This window comes from Mandrillus leucophaeus, unplaced genomic scaffold (assembly GCF_000951045.1).
Source record: "Mandrillus leucophaeus isolate KB7577 unplaced genomic scaffold, Mleu.le_1.0 Scaffold305, whole genome shotgun sequence".
NCBI classification, from domain to species: Eukaryota; Metazoa; Chordata; class Mammalia; order Primates; family Cercopithecidae; genus Mandrillus; species Mandrillus leucophaeus.
In genome coordinates, this window is record NW_012103199.1 from 1,535,095 (window position 1) to 1,538,545 (window position 3,451).

The 3,451-nt window shown below is 62.4% G+C and overlaps 1 protein-coding gene across 1 annotated transcript in view; it reads left to right on the forward strand.

Annotated features, from left to right (window-relative positions):
* Window positions 1–3,283: 3,283 nt before the first annotated feature.
* The window catches only part of SSU72 (SSU72 RNA polymerase II CTD phosphatase homolog (S. cerevisiae)), a 78,164-nt gene continuing 77,996 nt past the window's right edge, over window positions 3,284–3,451 (forward strand). Inside the window, exon 1 of the mRNA XM_011987256.1 lies at window positions 3,284–3,379. Within this exon, the coding sequence (XP_011842646.1) occupies window positions 3,284–3,379 (96 nt within the window). The remainder of the gene's footprint in view (window positions 3,380–3,451) is intronic.

A 3,451-nucleotide genomic window follows, 5' to 3' on the forward strand; every position in this document is an offset into this window, starting at 1 on the left:
CTCCCTGGGGGGGGCACCCGCCTCTCCACCAGGGGCTCTGTCCCCTCCCTGGGGGGGCACCCGCCTCTCCACCAGGGGCTCTGTCCCCTCCCTGGAATTTTGGAGGCATGACCAGAGGTGGTGAAGGGCTCACAGGGGCACACGTTTCTGGAAGAGAAAGCAGTCACTGCTGCTGGAGAAACAGGAGACCCACAGGGGCAGGGAAGAGTGGCTCCTGGGAGCCCTAAAGGAGAAGTGTGTGCCAGGATGCTGAAACTGGCACTCAGCTCCCAGCGTAAAGGGGCTGAGGGTCATGGGGGCCATGAGAAGCGGTGGCTGCTGCCCTGGAGCTCTCGTTCTCACAGCTCCTAAGCATCGAAGCCATTCCCCAGGTCCCCAGGGACCCACTTGCTCACGTCCCAGCAGGCCCCGTGCCAGCCACAAGGCTCCCTCAAGGCCATGGCCAGGAGGACACCTCGTCCGGAAGCTCCCCTGCCCCCGTGTCTCCACTGTTGCTGGAGACTTCCATTGTTACTGGTCCAGCCTTCCCCTGCCAGGCAAAAGCATGTTCAGCCCATCCTGGAGCTGGGGCAGTTGGAAAGAAGAGGGGTTCCCAGAGGGCGGCCTGCCGAGAGGGCAGCAGCTTCCCTGCTACAGTGAGGACTCAGCCCTGGCTAGGGCTGCCCACGAGCCCCCGTGGCCCAGTCACCTGTGTGGGGAGGAGATCAGGAGTGGCTGGGTGGGACCTCTGAGGGGTCCCCTGGACAGACACCCCTCTGGGGGCAGAAGTAGGGCCTGAGAGAACAGGGGAAGCACTTCCTCAAGCAGGGACCCCCTGGGTGGGGCTCAAGCTGTGGCAGAGGATGGGCCAACCTGGGGAGCAGAGGGACAGCCTTTCAGAGACCGTCTGATGCTTCCACGCACGACAAGAAACCAAGAACGTCTGATAGTTATTTTTCTGACACCTTCTATTTATGGAAGTGATACTTACTATTTGCGATCATGATCTGCTTTTAGAAAGCACTCTAAGTGAAAAAGTGAACTCATTTAAAGAAAACATTTAGTGACTATCAGGATGCTAGTGTGTGTACAAACAGCATTGGAGACGGTGCTGCAGGCGGGGAAGCCTGTGCGTGTGAAAGGCCACCGCTGCCCAAGTGCAGGCGCTAAGCAGAGGTCACTCCCTCCCCCTCCTCCTCGCCCCTCCCTGTCCCCTTCCCTCCTTCCTTCCTTAGGGTTGGCCCCAGCTGTTCTTCGCAATACCCAGATCCCCATAGCTCAGCAGGAGGCCGCGGGAAGCAACGTTTTCCTCTCACAGACTAGGTTTCTGCTGCTCTGCTGGCCGCCCGAGGCTCCACCCTTTTCTCTGCTGGTCCCTCTTCCCTCGCTGCTGGCCTCTCACTAGGAGCTCAGTCCCAGGACTAAGTCTGCAACCACAGTCCCTGGCTAGAGGTCTGATGCAAGGTGGGCAGGACTAGCTTCATAGCGGTCTGCAGGGTCTGCAGCCACGACATCCCGGGACCCTCGGTTGCAATGGTCAGAAACCCTGTTTTGGTGTTGACAATGACTTTGCAGTCCAGGAGGTAGCTGGCTTCAGGTGAGGCTGGATCCAGATGCTGGAAGCAGCTGGGCCAGGCCGGCGTCCTGCCTCTCCCAAGGCTGGCTTCATTCTCCCGTTCTTCCCACCACCCACCTTCAGGGCCACAGCAGCTGGAATCCAACACCTGTCAGGGGCAGTCGCCCCTTTCACAAGAGCTTCAGCAAAGGCCTTGAGACTAAGGGGTCCAGTCTGGCTGGCCGGGCCCAGGTCACCTGCCAACTCCTAGGCAGGGGAGTGCCAGCCCCACCCAAGCTCCCCACGATCTGAGGATGGATAAAGAGGGCTGCCCAGAGGGAAATGGAGGTGCTGCAACACGAAGCTGGAATGGTCACAGCACAGGGTGAAGGCCCCAGCTGTCCTCAGGCCAACATGCCAAGGTAGTTAGGGGCCCCCCACCCCATACGCCGTCATCCAGGCTCCTGCCCTGCCCCACTGCCCATACCTTCACAAGGGGCTTCCACTGAAAACTGGTGCAGTAGACCGGCTGAACCCCTGAGGAGTTCTGGGCAAGGACATGGGGGTCCCCTGAGTCACCATCACTCTCTGCTTTGCTGGTGCAGCCCCTGAGTTGCCTCACAACGCTGGGGCAAGAGTCAGAGCCCAGGGTCTGCCCTTCCTAAGCAGAGGTAGGAGCTGGGGGCAGGGGGCACGAAGCACCTCTCCCAAGGTCTCTGCCCCCAACCTCTCTGTGCCAGGCGCAGAGGCCTCAGTAGATCCTGCCAGGGGCCCAACAGGTTGGAGAAGTGGTGTAGGCGGTCAAGGCCCTCCATGCTGGGGACAGAGGTGCACCGTGACCGCAGTTGGTGGAGGCCTGACCGCTGGGCCTGGGCTCTGGCTGAGCCTCTGAGATCCTGTGGGGGCCTGACCACTACCCTGGGTTTTTCAAGATGACCAGGAGTTCGTGAGGCTGGGTGGGGACTCCGTGGGGGGCGGGGACATGGCCATCCAGAGGTCAGGAGCAGAAGAGCCAGTCTCTCCTCGCTCTCCCCCCAGGCAAGAGGAGCACAGAAACGGGTTGCAGGAGCTCAGGGTCCAGTTGCCAGAGACCCCTCCCCACCCCTGCAGACCGAGAGCTGGCTCAGCGGAGGTGCCAGCCCAGCCTTAGGTGCACAGCTTGGCCTCCTTTCCAGTTAGGGTAGGCCGGCCAGACCCAGCCATGTCTGCATACAGTCCCTGGCTATAGCCCTGGCCCTGGAGGGGTGTCCTGGTTGCTGGGTGATCTATGCAGGGATGGGATTAAGGGGCCGGGGTCTTGGGGTGCGTCCCGCCTTCCCCTCCCCATCGGTGCCACCTACCCAGTGCACCGGGTGGGCTTTTTGAATTCCCTTTGTCCAGCCCTGACCTCCCTGCAACCATCAGGAGGGCCCCCCAGAGCGCATCTGGTGGGAGAGGTGAGGCGATGAGGCTGAGAAGGTCGGCGCCCTGCAGCTGCCCCAGCTGCGTGGGGAGCGAAGGGAGTTCTCACCTTGCGAAGTCTCGTCTGTCAGGCTTTCCTCCGGGTGGGCGCTGTCCGTCTCCAAAGGAACAGAAGCCGCGGGGCCAAGGAAAGGCTCCGTGGTGGTCCCCACCCCATCGGTATGGGCAGGTACCCTGACTGTGCGGGTCCCCGCCGCGGGTCCAGGGCGGCCAGCGCGAGGGTTCGAGGCCCGGGGTCCTGCGTGTGCCAGGCCACTGCGCCCCCATCGTAAAGCACGAAGTCCCTGAATGGTGTGGCCACGGGCGGTCGCGGAGCTGCACGACACGAAACGAAGCCGGCCACAGCCCGTGAGTTTCGGCTCGGAAAAGCCGCAGGCGTCCAAGGTGCGCTCACTAGGCGGGAAGCCGGGGGAGAGGCGGCCCTGCCCGCACCCCGCGCCCCTACACGCACCCCAG